The sequence below is a fragment of the Sinocyclocheilus anshuiensis genome, unplaced genomic scaffold (genome assembly GCF_001515605.1).
Source record: "Sinocyclocheilus anshuiensis isolate Anshui unplaced genomic scaffold, SAMN03320099.WGS_v1.1 scaffold11, whole genome shotgun sequence".
Taxonomy (NCBI): domain Eukaryota; kingdom Metazoa; phylum Chordata; class Actinopteri; order Cypriniformes; family Cyprinidae; genus Sinocyclocheilus; species Sinocyclocheilus anshuiensis.
This window is the reverse complement of record NW_015551076.1, coordinates 817,564-834,212: the sequence shown is the minus strand read 5'-3', so window position 1 is coordinate 834,212 and position 16,649 is coordinate 817,564. Positions and strand designations below refer to the sequence as shown.

At 37.0% G+C, this 16,649-nt stretch overlaps 1 protein-coding gene across 1 annotated transcript in view; it reads right to left on the bottom strand.

Annotated features, from left to right (window-relative positions):
* The window catches only part of LOC107662414 (insulin-like growth factor 2 mRNA-binding protein 1), a 38,476-nt gene that overhangs the window by 1,407 nt on the left and 20,420 nt on the right, over nt 1-16,649 (bottom strand). Inside the window, exons 3-14 of the mRNA XM_016452435.1 lie at nt 10,618-10,666; nt 7,321-7,372; nt 7,052-7,115; nt 6,081-6,371; nt 5,727-5,861; nt 4,826-4,948; nt 4,606-4,741; nt 4,365-4,487; nt 4,060-4,176; nt 2,046-2,120; nt 1,820-1,951; nt 723-836 (exon numbers count right to left, since the gene is read on the bottom strand). Of these exons, the coding sequence (XP_016307921.1) occupies nt 723-836; nt 1,820-1,951; nt 2,046-2,120; nt 4,060-4,176; nt 4,365-4,487; nt 4,606-4,741; nt 4,826-4,948; nt 5,727-5,861; nt 6,081-6,371; nt 7,052-7,115; nt 7,321-7,372; nt 10,618-10,666 (1,411 nt within the window). The remainder of the gene's footprint in view (nt 1-722; nt 837-1,819; nt 1,952-2,045; nt 2,121-4,059; nt 4,177-4,364; nt 4,488-4,605; nt 4,742-4,825; nt 4,949-5,726; nt 5,862-6,080; nt 6,372-7,051; nt 7,116-7,320; nt 7,373-10,617; nt 10,667-16,649) is intronic.

Below are 16,649 nucleotides of genomic sequence, written 5' to 3'. Positions count from 1 at the left end.
GCCGGACCTGAGACTCGAACTCACGACCTTCGGTTACAAGTCCGACTCCCTATCTGCCCCAAAGGTGAGGTTCATTAGGCCAAGACTGCTTAACCAAACTCTTTGGGTGTCCACTCTTAACTAAGCAAGGTATTTTTGAAGTGAAAGTGACGTGACATGTGGGCAGCCATTTTTGCTGCAGCGCCCGGGGAGCAGTTGGGGGTTCGGTGCCTTGCTCAAGGGCATTGAAGGTGGGAGAGAGCGCTGTACATTCACTCCCCCCACCTACAATCCCTGCCGGTACGAGATTCGAACCCGCAACCTTTGGGTTACAAGTCCAAGTCTCTAACCATTAGGCCACGACTTCCCCTTCGTGACCCTGGACATTGTATGGGTCAAAATTATAGATTTTTTTTTCTAAAAATCATTAGGACATTAAGTAAAGATCATGTTCCATGAAGATATTTTGTAAATGCCCTACCATAAATACATCAAAACTTAATTTTTGATTAGTAACATGCATTGCCAAGAACTTCATTTGGACAACTTTAAAGGCAATTTTCTGAATATTTTTATTTTTTTGCACCCTCAGATTCCAGATTTTCAAACAGCTGTTTATTCAACTTATTTATTCAGCTTTCAGATGATGTATAAATCTCCATTTCCAAAAATGGACCCTTATGACTGATTTTGTGGTCCAGGGTCGCATTTGTGCAGGGAATGCAGAAAGATAAGCAACTGACCTGACTTGCGTAGAAGTGGCCGATGATTTTGACGATGACCTGGTCGTGTTCATCAGGGGTCTGCTCACGGGGAACCACTACTTCAGCAGCGGTGAGGTTCTGCAGTTCATTCACCTATGATGGGTCATTTAAGCACAGAGGATCAATTAAATCAGCAGCAGAGTCTTGATCAGCACATTGCATCAATTTGTTTTATTAATCAAGTTATCATATGTACATTTTTGCTTGATTTTATGGGGAGTTTGACCACAACGTATTAGGAGTTCTTTTTAAAGAAATTAAAATTCTGATTCGGCAAAGATACATTTCAATCAATTAAAAGTGTCAGTGAAGACATTTATAATGTTACAAGAGATTTTTATGTTTCAAGGAACTTTTCCATTCTATTCTTTTGTAAGGATCCTTTATCAAATCCACAGGACTCTTAGTTTCACAACTTTTACCGACTCCAAACTTTTGAGCAATATTAGTAGTATACATTAACAGTAGTATCATTGATACACTATTATAATTTCAGTTTTTTATATTCTGTTTTCAATTTAATCTTAGTTAATGTTTTAATAATTCTGTTGTGTGTTTGTAATTCAAAGTTTTCTTTTTTACATTTCAATTAATTTTTATTTATTATTTTTAGCTGTAGTTATTTTAGTACTTCAAGTTAAACTAAACGAACATGAGAAATGTTGACTTTACAACTAACTCAAATAAAAGAAATCTTTAAAGATTTTATTTTATTTCAGATAACGGTTATTTTACCTCAAGTATCATTTTTTTTATTGCTTTAATTTAATAATCGCCCATATTAACATTTCAACATAGATGACTAGAAAAAATAACTTAAATTATTCCATACTAAAATAAATCAAATGTACCATTTGCAGCTTTCAATATTAGGGAAAGAAATAATATAATAAAATGTGTATTATTATATAAATTGGATTGACACAGTAATAAAATATTAAATCAAATATTTTAAAGCCATAAAAACCTTTCTCTGTGATCATCTCTTCAACGTCTAATTTCATGAGGTAACTTCAAAGAAACTCTTTGTTGTTATCTATCATTTTTCAGCCATACGTTAATGATGTACGTCTTACAGTTTTCCCGCCCTTTCCGATGACCCTTCCTGCTGCTGCAGCTGCTACTTTGATGTGTGTCTCCAACTTCACTTCCTCTTTGGGGCCAAAGAAGTTCTCCTCCTTCAGCTTACCGTATATTCTGCCTTGAGCCTAAAACACACAGCGCTTCTTAAGTGACTTGGGTCTTCCTGACAGCAAATTCCACTCAAATATTTTCTGAAATTAGTTTGCAAAACATGCAAACCTTGAACTGGGCCTCAGGTGGTCCTGTAATAATGACCATTCGCATTTTGGAGTCTGGAGCCTCTGCTGGTGCAATCTGAGGAAAAATGCATTTGAGAGCTGAAGTCATCTTGACATAGCTATGTACTTCAGAAAAAGAGAACATGAACCTCAATCGGAATACTTTAAATTACATATGAACACAATATTTGATCTGAGATGACCTGTGTGATCATTTTAACAATAATGTCACCCAAAAGATAAAAATTTTCTATCATTTACTCACCTTCGTGTTGTTCTAAACCTGTAAGATTTACTTTCATCCGTGGAACATATATTATATATATATTAGTGCTGGGCAACAATCTTTTTTTTTGTATAATCGTGATGAATCGCATGATTGTCTGCGATTAATCGCATTGTTATGCACAAAATTCAATAATGCATTCAAAAGTAGTGTATTGTGCACTTTTTTCAATTAAAAGTACTGCTATATGAACAAAAGTGCAATAACATTTGGTTTGCAAACACTTTAAACAAATAGGGTGCTTTTTTTACAGCAGTATTCCTTTTACATAGTAGCAGTTCAAATATTTATTGTAAATCTCAACTTATAATATTAATGTAATCAAATTAAATATAAAACCAAAGCTATTTGCCACTGCCATGGCATTAACGTTTTTATAGAAAATATTTTATAGTTTGTTATAGAAAAACAAGTTATACTCAGAGTCCAGAGCCTCGATCATAACATTATAACAGGCACTATAACAGGCAACATTATAACAGGCAGATCGCGGGATCTAACGCAGCAGAGTGCGCACGGGACAACACTTGATGGGCGAGTGCGGGTGCAGGCAGGAGACTCGTGTGTGCGGGATGCGGAGGTGTACTCACACTAGGCAATCTTAACCGTGCCTGAGCGCGTTTGACCCCCAAAGCCCGGTTCGTTTGACTAGTGTGATCGCTCTGTGCTGCGCTCGGTTGGAAGAGGTGGGCCAGAGCGCGGTTCAGTTATGGCGCTTTTCCACTGCATGGTACGGCACGGTACAGTTCACTTTTGGGGGGTTTTCCACTGGGTACAGTACCTGGTACTTTTTTTAGTACCACCTCGGTTGGGGTTCCAAGTGAACCGTACTGTTACCAAAACGTGACGTGTAAACTCTGCTGATCACGGATTGGCCGGAGAGAATCGTCTCTACCTGCGTCACTGAACTTGCGACACAAACACAAAAGAACCGCTAGATTTAAATCAGCACAGCCAGTGAAGCATCGAACGCAACCGTTTTGAAGAGCGCACCTTTTTTTAACAACCAAAAAGTTTTGTTGTCTGTCGCGGAAGTACAGACGTTCCTCTGTTGATAGCAGAGGAGCGGATCCAGCGAGAGCTTGATGGGGAGACTCGGAATGGAAAAAGTCCGTACTGAGCCGTGCCGAGCCGAGTCGTACCACGCAGTGGAAAACCGCCATTAGATCAGTGTGAGCGCTAACTGCGCCGGAGTGCGGAACTTCTGATACATGCAGCATGATTGCGTGAACATTTCTGAGCAGCAAGAGTGATAGATCTGTAAAGCAATATATTGTGAAAAGGGCCGTGTGTTATTGCGCTATCGGAAGAGCCAGTGAGCAACGGAATTTCATAATAACAAAAAAACTGCGTTAATGAGCGAAAAAATAATTGTCGACGTTAATCAATTAATGCGTTAACGCGTTAAATTGCCCAGCCCTAATATATATTATATATATATATATATATATAGCATATATATATATATATATGGTTTGAGCACCAAATTAGAATGAAATGATTTCTGAAGGAACATGTGACACTGAAGAGTGGAGAAATTATGCTGAAAATTCAGATTTTTAATCGGTTTACAAATTGAAAACACTGCAACAGGTTTGGGAAAAAATGAGGATGAGTAAGTAAAAGAATTAAAATTTTTGGGTGAACTATCCCTTTTAAAAGTAAATGCTATTTTTTAAAGTATTGGAAACCAAAGAGATTACCCACAATGCATTTTCACAAAGGCTACCTTAATAGAAGCTCCAGCAAAACGGCTTAGCTGCTTGATATGCTGTCCTTTCTTGCCAATAAGGGCTCCTACGGCTTGGGCTGGGATGTACACGTGGACGGTCTCCTGTTCAGAGGCCTGTGGGGAGACACAAAAAAATGAAAAACCTCTTAGACCGCCACACGCAACATATGGTGAACGAACACCACAAAAGAGAATTGCGTTAACCGACCATAATAGGCTAAAGATGCCACAGAGGCCTAGTTTATGTGACATCAGTATCTATGATTTTTAAAAATAATGAATAGTGACAAAATTGGTCATACCCCAATAGGGCCATAGGGGGGTCCAGGCACGGAGTTTCCAAGGGCAGGAGGAGGCATAGCAGAGGATGGTGGGAAGAGGCCGATTGCTCCCAGGTTTAGTCCAGGGATCAGGTGAGTCTGTTGCTGGATGAAAGCGGAATAGATTTTCAGATTAGGATTCAAATTCATGCTTATCGGCCAAATAAGTTACACTTCTCTCTTTTTGTGTCCCTACACATTTTTCTCTCACACACAAACTCACATTCATGGCAGCGATGTCATTGTCATATGCCTCCCGCACTTTCTTCATGATTTCCTGTTCTGCCAGGCAACACGCTTCGATCGAGCCCTTCACTGTAATCGTCCTCTCTGGGTTATAAAGGGTCAGATCCTGCAGTCTGCATTAAGAAGAAAATCATGTTAAGAACACTCAGTACAGAATTAGGCCACTGGTTTTGTGATTGTGTCCTTTCAATGCTTACGGTGAAATTGTGATCTTGGTATCAGTGTCTTGTTCCACTTTCTTCAGGTTGCGTCCCTCTTTGCCGATCAAACGGCCAACAAAGTTGTTGTGAGCAAGAACCTTCAGAGGCACCTCATCAGCACTACCAGAAATGAACAGTATTTGTTAATACAGATCTGAGAACAGACATGACCCAAGAAATTAAATGTAATTACAACAATAAATGTAATTGTCCATTACAGTTACTGAGAAAAAAAAAAGTGTAAATAAATTAGTTACTTATGAAAATGTTAACAATTACAAAGGGGGTTACATCTGAATATTTTCACACACACAGATTAAATTGATTTCTTTCCCAGACTGCAATATCTTTAACCTCAGAACGAGCTCAAAGTAAAAAGAGGTGCTGAAGTCTGATTTTGTGGTGGCTGTGCTTTAAAATGAAATTATTACAATCTTAATTCAAGTGATGAAGGATTTTGAAAGTCTGACAGTAATCAGTGTTGAGCACTACTCTAAGGTTAACCCTGCCTGCTTTAAATGTTCCAAAATGATTAATTGTTTAAAACATTCATTAGAAATTTAGAAAAGTAATCAAAAGGTAATTAAATGTAATCAGTTAGATTACTTTAATAAAGTAATTGAAATAGTTAAACTACTTATTACATTTTAAATGTAATCTGTAACCTATTACATTTCCAAAAGTAACCTTCCCAACACTGGTCAATTTTGATTATTAATGAATAAAGTACTCATTTATTTTTAAAATAAATACAAAAGTAAATAACTTGCTGACCCCAAACTTTTGAACATATACAGAGGACATTATTACTTTATTACTTATATATTTTGAAGAAAAATCAAATAGTTATAAATGTAAAGGGGTGACTGTTCTGGTTGTGATTGTCGTTGACACTCACGTTTTGGTGTCCTTGGCCTCCTGGTTCATGATTTCCAGGATCATACGGCAGGCAGCTGAACAGCCCTCTGGGGTAGAATGGATACTTATGGGCTTTTCAGCAGCACCTGCGTTCTCTTTACGATGCACATCAATCCTGAGAGATGAGAGGAGAAGAGGGCGGCATCGGAAAGGATATGCAATGAACAGTGTATCAAATATACAAAGGCACAAGGAAAATTCAAACAATCAGTCAAATAAAAAAATCATACAGGTTTGAAGTGACTGAGTGTGAACTACTCTTTTAAATTAAATTAGTTTCTGTTCCATTCCTCCACTTTTTCCATGAAATCACACTTAAGAGTCAATAACTCACTTGCTCTGAGTTTGTTTGGTGATGTTACGGATGGTGGCGCCCTCCTTGCCGATAATGGCGCCCACATATTGTGTGGGGACCAGCAGCCTGAGAGGGATGTCAGCATGCTGATGTTTGGCGGGGATTCCAGAGCCAGGCGACATCTGGCGGGAGTTTCCTCGCGGACCGTATCCGGGACGTCGGCCGTTGTCTGGGCCTCGTTGAGAGTCGGCATCAGAGTTTTCATCAGGGATGTATGACACACGCAGGGCGTTGTTCTCAAACTGGTAACCGTTGAGCTTCTGGATTGCTCTTTGAGACAAGAAGCATGAATGGTATGTGTGAATGACAGAGGGTTTATAGTAACTGACAGTATCTTGGGAAAAAAATGTCACTGCGGTGTGGATGAATGCTGACTGATTAAATGTACAAAGATGAAATCATACGAATAATTTCACAGTTCAACAGAAGAGATTTGCCTAAATGGTTATTAAGCAACATTATGAATTAATCTGATGAAGAATCCAGGCTGACAGATCTCATAGTTAGCTAACCTGAATAAAAGCTTGCAAAGCCGCTGAATCACCAGTAGGTGTCAGCCGCAAACAAGGAAAAACCGTAATGAGAGGATGCATGCTTTGTGGTGAAGGTTTAATGTGATATTGCAGAAAGACAAGGGATTTTAAAGCTGAAATGTGAACTTTTTAATTTTTAAAATACTTTGTTTTATTACAGGAAAATATGCACATACAGTCATTTGTAGATTTATTTTTTATTTTTTGATAACATAGGATTTTCAACACATTGAGTATCCAGACCAACCCAGCACAGCAACTTGATGCGAGTTTGAGGTGAGAATCAGTTTGTCCAAACAATGGAAACCTATCTGACAAAAGTCAGTATTTCTGCAATTACATTTGGTGACACTTGTGAAAAACAAATGACACACACTTCAGCTTCAAAATTAAGGTTTCAGGGCAAAGTTCACTCACTGTCTAGCCTGCTCCCGTGTCCCATATGTGACGTTCACAACTGCAGTCTCACTCTCTGTATTCACTGTGGAAAAAATAAGAACAGAGAAAGAGAGTGTAAATAACTACAATTTTTGAATCTTTTTGATTTATTTTGATGCAACAAAGCACACGCAACATTTCCAGGTGTTCAGCATGCTTTTGCTGTATCTTTAGAACATAAGTAATTCAAATTTTTGTACTATTTTTATCAGTAATACATCATTCAAAACATAAATGAAACAATTTACCTTGTTCACAGTTCTCAACAGTTCCATACTGGGCAAGCAGACCATCAAGAACCTACAATGGATAAAAGAGAATGAATGAAAGGCGGGGGGAGATCCTGATTGTGAATTTACTTCAAATTGTAGCAACAACAAATGCAGCAGCTCACTGAATCAGTTTCACAGAAGACTCATAAAATTAAGGTTCATGAGTGTATACTTCATTTAATGTAGTTACCCAGGATGCTCTCTTCAAAAAAGTTTCAATCGATTTCTTTTTATTCATTTTATTCTGTATTACAGAAACATCCTATCTGTTTAGTAACCAAGCTAATTTCACTTAGGAACTTAGAAATTTCAAATCTGATGTCAAGAATTAACTATAGGATTTTTTTGCAATGTAAAAAAAAAAACTCATTCAAACTTGTCCCAAACCAGGTGTGTATTTTGTGTATGATAGTAGGTTTAATTTCTCCATACAAAACTTTACATCTGTCAGTGTCACCCATTAAAACCTGGTTGGCATCTGATTGGTTTCACCACCAAGGTGTCGCCTCCTAGTAGTTGACGTTGGCGCTTGTGGTTGGCAGAAGTGAGGCCTGCTGGAGAGGTGCCAAGAGAGACCCCGCCCCGCAAGAACAACTGTCAGCCAGTACAACAACCATTGGAGAAAACACACACTGTGCCACGCCCGCGCGCACACACACATACCCAGACTCTGTATGTTGATGGTGTAATCTCATAATCACACACAGATCACCTAACCTGAATGACATGGATAAAACTTGGAGTTTAAACCAACACAGGGCACTGCCCTTGCCAGAACATGTAGGGAAAGTTCAAACTTTGCTAGTCAGAGTCACATTAAACAGACACGTTGCAGAATTTTGCACCAAACTGACAGAACTGCACAGAACTGATTATATAATTATTTTGCTGCAGTTTTTCTGTCCATGTAAATATTAGAAAATGTACACATTAAAAATAATACAATTATTTTTTATTTTTTTGGTCAGGTTTCCTTTTGGAAGAGGGTGAAAAAAAAGTATTGCTTTACATTTTTTAAATGGCCTTTTAAAGGGTTAGTTCACCCAAAAATTCTGTCATTAATTACTCACCCTCACGTCGTTCTAAACCCGTAAGACATTCGTTCATCTTCGGAACACAAATTAAGATATTTTTGATGGAATCTGAGAGCTCTCTGACCCTCCCATAGACAACAAGGGTCCTTACACGATCAAGGTCCAGAGACGTAGCAAGGAGATCGGTAAAATAATCCATGTGACATCAGGGGTTCAACTGTAATTTTACGAAGCTACGAGAATACTTTTTGTGCGCAAAATAAAAAAAATAACGACTTTATTCAACAATTCGTCTCCTCCGTTTCACCCTAGCGCTATTTTGGAGAGTATCCACTGAACGCAAACAGCGTATGTTGTTCTGTGTCAGCTGCGCCACGCGGATACGTTTTCTACGTTGTTTGTGCTTTGATTTGAACGTAAAACGGCGTATCCGCGTGGCGCAGTTGACACAAAACATTATACGCTGTTTGCGTTCAGTGGATACTCTCCAAAATAGTGCTAGGGTGACGCGGAGGAGACGAATTGTTGAATAAAGTCGTTTTTTAAATTTATTTTGCCCACAAAAATTATTCTCGTAGCTTCGTAAAATTAAGGTTGAACCCCTGATGTCACATGGATTATTTTACCGATCTCCTTGCTACGTCTGTGGACCTTGATCATGTAAGGACCCTTGTTGTCTATGGGAGGGTCAGAGAGCTCTCGGATTTCATCAAAAATATCTTAATTTGTGTTCTGAAGATGAATGAAGGTCTTACGGGTTTGTAACGACATGAGGGTGAGTAATTAATGACAGAATTTTCATTTTTGGGTGAATTATCCCTTTAATATATTTTTGCATTTTTTGTCAGGTTTCTTTTTGGAAAATTATTTTCAAAAAGTATTGATTTATGTTTTAAAATGGCCTTTTAATTATTTCCTTTTTGGTCATGTTTCTTTTTAGACAAGGCTGAATTTTTTATTTTTTTTTTTTATTTTTTTTTTAATGTAAAATAGTATTGATGATGTTAAAATACCTTCACTTTTTTCAATGGAAAATGCAGAGACTGCTGTGAGTGAGCCACTTGTAGCTTAATTTCTCCCCAAAATGTAAACTTTCCAGCAACTTTGAGGCAAATTATTAAAACAAATCTGTTTGAGCATCCCAACCAAACAAAACAGCCGCATTGGTTTGCAACGGGATAATCTGTTTGTCTAACCAATGTAAAATGAAATATTGCAATTTCTGTTTTGGTGATGCTAAAACCCTACATTCAGGCTGTTTCTAAGTAAAATTTAAGATACTTTCCTTGCCAGAAAATGTAGGGAAAGTTCAGTCTTTGCTATTCAGAGGCAGATGAAATGCAGACGCATTGCAGAAATTTGCACTAAACTGATAGAACTAATTATACAGTTATTACACTGCAGTTTTTTGTCCACATAAATATTTGAACATTTACATTAAAATAAAATATTTAAAATATAAATGTAAAAAATATTGTAATTTTTTTAGGTTTCTTTTTGCAAGAGGTTGAAAAATATTTTAAATTTTTACTTACTTTAATACTTTATTAATTTGTAATTAATAGTGATTTTCAAACATTTTTGTTGATGTTACAATTCTCATCTTCCAACCAAATATGCAAAGAGATCTTGGAGATCTTACATGTAGCTTATCTTGTAAATCTTACCAAAAGAGCAAAATGTCTATTCCTATTCTATCTATAGCACACCTGTACATACAATTTATTCTTTTTTTGTGGTTTATATTTATGCATGTGTATTTTATTCACATCTTATTTTTATTATCTGTGTGTTGTTGTTGTCTCCGTGTGCTGGAAGCTTGTGACACTATAACAAATTCCTTGTATGTGCAAACATACTTGGCAATAAAGCTCTTTCTGATTCTGATTCTGAAAATTAGTGCCTCAGTGGCACTATTAAAACAGTGGCACGTATTTTTGTTTTTCGTTGGGATTATCTGTTTGTCCGAACAATGCAAAATTATTGCAATTTCTCTTTGGTGATGCATAAAAATTTATATCCGGGATGTTTTTTACATCAAACTTAAAATAACGTCTGAATCTATGAATGGAGAAGAATCATCAAGTACACAATCATTTATTCTAGGATTATGCTTTAATCTGTCTAAAAAAACATCCTTAAGAGCCACCCATACTTGGGTGAAGAGCATCATTGTGTTGACTGAGAATAACTGAAGAAGTCTTACTGTCAGAACAGACATGGACACACCCAGACTCACCTCCCACTGTAGGTGTGGTGGAATGTTTCTGATCTGGAGTTTTCTGGTCCTGTAGAGGGAGAAAAAAAAAAGAGAGAGAAATGAGGTTTAGAGAAGGCTCCCTCACCAGCTTTGCTTCATGAAACAAGAGCAGTCAATATATCCAATACAAAACTAATGAGAGTAGCGGTTACAGCCGCAGACATCTTCAAGAAAAACTGATCTCAAGTTTACACCCACAATCACATAAAAACTAATTACACTAATGACATCCAACATCATCCAAATGCTGATTTACGCTGACAGCTAGTGTTCAGAAAGGTCCTGGTCTTGTCTATATCTAAAGGATGTGGAAAGAGATGCATGGAAAGGTGAAAGTCAAAGTCAGAACAGGGATAAATCCACCAGAACGGTAACTTCCAGGTACTTAATACTTTAGCTCTGATATTAAAACTTTCATCCTTTCACATGCCATAAGAGTGAACAGATATAAAACAAGTTCTTGAGGAACATTTTTACATGACAATTTTGTGCTGAAAAAAAAACAACTACAACCAACTGTTTAACAACAGTTAAAACAACTACTTTTGTGTATTGATCAACAGCCTATGGACAGCGTCCATATTAAGGAAATGCAAAAATATGTCTAGTTTTAAACATGTCAAGTCTTTATTAATGTAATCTTTGCATTCGTCTTGGTTTCATATAAATTTACACTGAAACATCATCATTTCCAAAATGGCTTGTAAATAATTTTTTTCCCAAGGTAAATTTCCTTTTCTTTTAAACAAATGTTTTTGAGAGTTGCACTATATACCTTGTAAAAAAATAAAAATAAATTTGGTCACTTTATTTTAAGGTCCAATTCTCATTATCTATTAACTATGACGTTTGCCTCAATAAACTCCTAATTACTGCTTAGTAAAGTTAAGTTTAGGTATTGAATCAGGGATGATGTAGAATATGGTCGTGCAGAATATGTGCTTTATAAGTATTAATAAACAGCCAATATGCTAAAAATATGCATGCTAATAAGCAACTAGTTAACGAGAATTGGTCCCAATACTAAAGTGTTATACTATTCTAAAGTTTATTTAATAAATTAAATAAATTGAAATTAATTGAGGAATTAAAAAGGTGTGTAAAAAGAGTGGTATTCAAGTCATTGCATTTAACATTCTTGATCTATGTTTAATGACACTCAAAAAAAAAAGACTGATAAAATACAGTATATACCTTGAACTCTGGATAAAAGTATAAATGTAAATAAATATAAATGTAAACGAACATTAGATGTGGATCAGTCCAGAACTTTGACAAGCTATATAAGCAAACCTTAACAAGAATGTGTTGACTGTAGAATCCTTCAGATAATTCTATTATGACATGATTTATGTTCATACATTTTATTTCAAAATCGAGGACAGGACCTGTGAGGTTCGAGAAAATCTCTCTAAATGATCTGGAAGGAGGTATTATTTATAGGCAGATTAAACATGGTGAAGATGCTTGGGCGCATCCGTCCTGTTCGTCGCTCGTGGAAGCGAGGCGGAATGGGCAGAGGAGAAAGAGAGAGAGAGAGAGAAGAGACTAAATGGGTATATTGAAACTAGACACTGATGTATGTCAATGCCAGCTGCCCCAGAAGCATCCAAACTCATCACCCGAGAAAGAGAGAGAGAAAAAGAAAGAAATGCAAGTAACTACAGCAATGTCCATGCAATGCAAGGCTTGGGGGGAAGAAAATAAGGAAAAATGAGTGAATCAACTATAAAGTCCAATAGAGCACTGCAGCATGGCATTGCTCCACAACCATAACAATGACACAGTTACAAGGAGACCAGATAACCTACACAAAGCCGTAGCACTCTGGAACCTCTAGAGGGCGAAGCAGCAAACTTCTGAAGCAATGCATGCATTTAGGATGAAGGAGGGAAATGGGTGCCAGGGGTCATGTGGGAGGGGCAACCCTTTTCTGGTGACTGAGAGCAGAAACCCTAAAGACCTCTGAACTCCGGAAGGTTGACGCCCACCGGTTGACAAGCAGAGAAAATGCACCGTTCGCCCGCTTTCAAGCTCCCTTCATGCAAATGGCGGGCAAAACAGCCAATCAGGGAACAAAGAATCCTGCAAGGGTGTTTCATGCCACAAAGATCAGCATTGTGAGGGTGCCTAAGCCAAATGAAACCAATTGAAATCATGCATTGCCCAATCTTGAAAATGGCCATGCAGATTCGAAGGCCTTGAAGCACTTATTAGAGTATGTACTTTCTTTTTTTATTGGCTTCCAAGATTATGCACAAATCAGGAGAAGTGCAACACGACTTGACTTTGAAGCAAATTAAGAGCAGGAAAGCACCAAAAGGTACAACAAAAGGCAAAGGCCACACAAACACGATGGGAGAGACCACCAATCTGTTCGCTCTCCCACTGATCAATCACCTCGCTCCCAAACCCATCCCCCGATCTGACGCCTCCACATCCCACCCCCACTACTACAAAAACATGCCTCTTGTTTGGCACCTTTGAACCCATCATGTCACGTCCCTCCAAGTCTCTGACCACTTTGATTGGTCAACGCCGTGGAAATCATGTCCAGATGAAAGAGGTGACCTTTTGGTCTCTTTTTCCATTGTTTAGACATGCTTCAACTTTGCGTTACTCAATTTACCTGTTGTGCAGGAGGCCTTACGTCCAGCCGTGGAGCAGTGGATGATGGGACACCAACCACAGAACCAAATCTGTTAACATGCTCACATTCCCCAGAAAGAGTTGCATGGGATTTCTCTGTATTTTATGGTGTGGCAAATAAAATATATGTTTAGATTTGGCCTTAGTTAAAACGGGAATCTCAAGACACGCTGAAACATAGAAAGTTCAATCACACAGCACTAAAAAGACAATAAAAATGCTAATAAAAAGACAGAATAACAAGAACAGAAAAGAGTGAAAGAAAAAAAGAAGAAGAGAGAGATTCACCCCCAATAAGGGTCAAAGGTGAGGACTCTATAGGCCAGCGAATAGCATTAGGGGGAGGGTGTGTGTATGTTAGGGTGAGGGTTGGTATATGGTATTGTCCTACAGGAGCGGTGCGGGTCAGCGGCGCATTATTGAAGTTTACTCCTATCTTGAACTTAATGTGAACGTGAAAAAAAAAACAGTTGAGATATGACTATATGGCCTGAGATAAGATTGATCAGAGGCTATAGCAGGAGTTTGCAATGTGCTTTTAATAATCATAATAATAATAATAATAATAATAATCATTATAAAATAATCCATAAAGATCACTCTTTTAGTAAAGAGAATCATACTAGCTTGAGCGTCTAGCTGGCAAAACCCTGCTCCGCACACACAGCATCACATGAGCCAAAAGAAAAAAAAAACATTGAAGGGAAAGGGCTACATGTCTTTACACAGTTAAGCACATTCAGTTCCTCCACACACCACACAGACATGCTTAAACACAAACACATTTACTTTGCTATCTTAATGAGGGCATATATCAAACTACCAATCAAATGTTTGGGGTCAGTAAGAACTTTTTTTTTAAGAAATTAGTACTTTTATTTAGTAAGGATGCATTAAATCACAGTTTCCACAAAAGTGCATAAATGTTATCAACATTGATAATAGTAAGAAATGTTGCTTGAGCAGCAAATCAGCATATTAGAATGATTTCTGAAGAAAATGAGTGTAATTTTATGCAAAATACTGTAAAAACACTATGGGAGAAAAATGTTAATAGGTTATGCTACATGCTACATTCCGGGGAAATCTGTAAAACATCTAGCAACTGGTCTTTTCATGTTTTTTTTACAGTAAAATATTGTTAATTGTACAGGTATTATAAATAAAAAAAGCAAATCAAATTATAATTTAGAGTGAAAAACTGTAAGCTGACAATCCTAGAATTCCCTGTGTGACACGTTACATTTGAAAGTATTTTGTTTAAATAATCCTGTTTCTTAATAGCTTTATAATCAGTTCTGTACATTTTGGTTTTATGTTACATCATCTGCCGTTTATTGCATTATTTTAGTGTCATGCGTGTTACCATAATGGTGTTTTGTGTTTGTGTGAATGACTGCAGCTTCTGGATAATTCAGATTGTGGAAAAATCTAATTGTGATGAACTTTTTCATGATTCTTCGTGTAGCTTCCTCTTTTACCACCTGTATCATTATGATAATTGTCAGTGTATGTTAAAGTTACAAAACAGATTTTAATAGCAGTGAGCCTTATTGGATTTACTGGTTTAAATAGCAGTTTTCTTGTTTGTAAATTAAATTTTTTTTATAGGCCTACTGTAAAATTTACTGCTTGTTCTGTAAATATGTTAACATTTTTAAATGTATTTTTTACTGAATTATTCTGGCAACCACAGCTGCCAGGATGTTTAGTTTTAACAGTGTGTGACACCGAAGACTGGAGCAACTTCTGAAAATTCAGCTCTGCTATCAAAGGAATAACATTTTAAAATATCTTTAAACAGAAAAGTTATTTTAAATTGAAATAATATTTCACAATTTTACTGTATTTTTAGAAAATAAAGGCAGCCTTGGTAAACATAAGAGACTTTTCCCCAAAAACATACACACTTTTAAACAGTAGTGAATGTATGTGTATGAATTTATTTTAATATGGTATTACATTTTAATGTATTTTATATATTTTAATAAATATTTTTGCTATACATAATTTTTATATTTTATATACACACAATTACATAATTTCCATTTAATACATTTGCTAACTACTAATCAATTAAAATGAGTAATATTTCCTTTTTATATCACACAATATCACACACACACACACACATATAAAGCAGGTGCACCGCCACTCCCTTTGCTAAACATTAGCAAGCTTATCCAGATGCATGATGGGCCAGTCTCAGCTGGCTTGGAGGAATCAGCAAGGCTCTCTTAATCAGATATAGACATATTTCATATCTTATATTCACAAACACACTCTGGCATAAACACTGGCATATCAAAAAGTACAAACTCTTATACACTAAACTCAAGAATGTTACCTACTGACTATCTTACACGCTAGTTTGCGATAAAACAAGAAGATTATTCATTATTAAGTATTAATTAAAATTAAAGTACAACAGAATTGACAATGGCATCTAAAACGCCTTCAAAAGGATTACGAAAATTATCGAGCAATAAGCTAAAATGCTACTCCTATGCTCGTACACAACACACACTCACAATCTAAGCATTCAAACAAACAACCTCACAGTGCAGGGAACAAATGTGTCACACTGACATTAAACACAGGCAGACTCCTACACCGTCAGCACTACACAGGTGCATGTCAACGTAAGTCTGTATGAAACGAGCTAAAATCCACCAAACCACTTCTGATGAGCGCCGGCCTGTCAAGATAGAAGAAAAGACACAAATCTGGAAGACAAATGTGTGTTGTCGACTTGAGGATAATAAACGTGCTTCCCAAAACATCACTCTCCATTTAGTCTCAACGGATACACTGTATTAAAAAAGTGAACCGTGTCTGTTCTACAAGCTTTACCATGCCTTCATCTTAAAAGCTTTAGACACTGGGAATTCTGTGTATGTGGGTTTTTTTTTTTTTTTTAAGAAGTAACACTTGTTGGAGACAGCAGCTGGGAGAAATGAAGAAATCACTGAAGACGGTTTGAAGTAAATAGAGGGAGCTACAAGAGTTTGACGAACAATAGTGGAGATAAAATCAAAAGGTTAATGTGATTTGTAGTTTACATTAGCGTACATATAGGTCAACGTCAAAGGGCAAGAACAAAGTCCTAAGTGGCATTTAATTATGGGACTTAAAACTACAAAATTTAGTGACCTAACACTAATTAACCATTCAAGGCCCACCGTGCGAGAGGTCCAACAGGAAACCCAGTACACAGGAAGTCAAAAATCACCCCTTAGAAGTCACAAACCTCATCGAGCCACTTCCTGTCTTGCTTTGAGCCATTGCCACACCTCAGCCAATCAGAGTTGAAGTTGATTTAAAAATGGGGGAAGGGCAGATAAGCAGAAAGAGAGAGAGAG